This window comes from Nestor notabilis, unplaced genomic scaffold (genome assembly GCF_000696875.1).
Source record: "Nestor notabilis isolate BGI_N333 unplaced genomic scaffold, ASM69687v1 scaffold30631, whole genome shotgun sequence".
Classification (NCBI taxonomy): Eukaryota; Metazoa; Chordata; class Aves; order Psittaciformes; family Psittacidae; genus Nestor; species Nestor notabilis.
The window spans coordinates 886-1,223 of NW_009916522.1; the positions used below are offsets into that span (position 1 = coordinate 886).

The 338-nt window shown below is 60.4% G+C and overlaps 1 protein-coding gene across 1 annotated transcript in view; it reads right to left on the reverse strand.

Annotated features, from left to right (window-relative positions):
- The window catches only part of LOC104413592 (membrane primary amine oxidase-like), a gene marked incomplete at both ends in the record, with an annotated part of 1,458 nt that overhangs the window by 489 nt on the left and 631 nt on the right, over window positions 1-338 (reverse strand). The window contains 2 exon segments of the mRNA XM_010024629.1: window positions 16-334; window positions 337-338. The exon segment at window positions 337-338 is cut by the window's right edge and continues 246 nt beyond it. Of these exon segments, the coding sequence (XP_010022931.1) occupies window positions 16-334; window positions 337-338 (321 nt within the window).

The window sequence follows — 338 nt, forward strand, 5'->3', positions numbered from 1 at the left end:
TCACCCGGCCCGCACCGGCTCGGCGGCTGTGGAACATGAAGTCCCAGATGTAGTCGTAGTTGATGAGAGTGGAGATGGCACGGATGACCAGCGTGGTTTTCCGCAGCCCCCCGTAGTACAAGGACTGTGAGTCAGAGAAGTGGCGCCGCAGGGGGAGGGCAGCATCGTGCTCAAAAATGCAGAGTGAGTTGTGGTTGGTTTTAGGGGTGTCTGACTCCACCAGGTAGTGCTGGTCCACGTAGGTCGCAGTGTAAGGGCAGTCGAGGCCCCGGACAAGCTCATAGGCAAACCTGCCGATGCCAAAGCTCCCATCGAGGCACAGGGCGGACAAGCCCCCG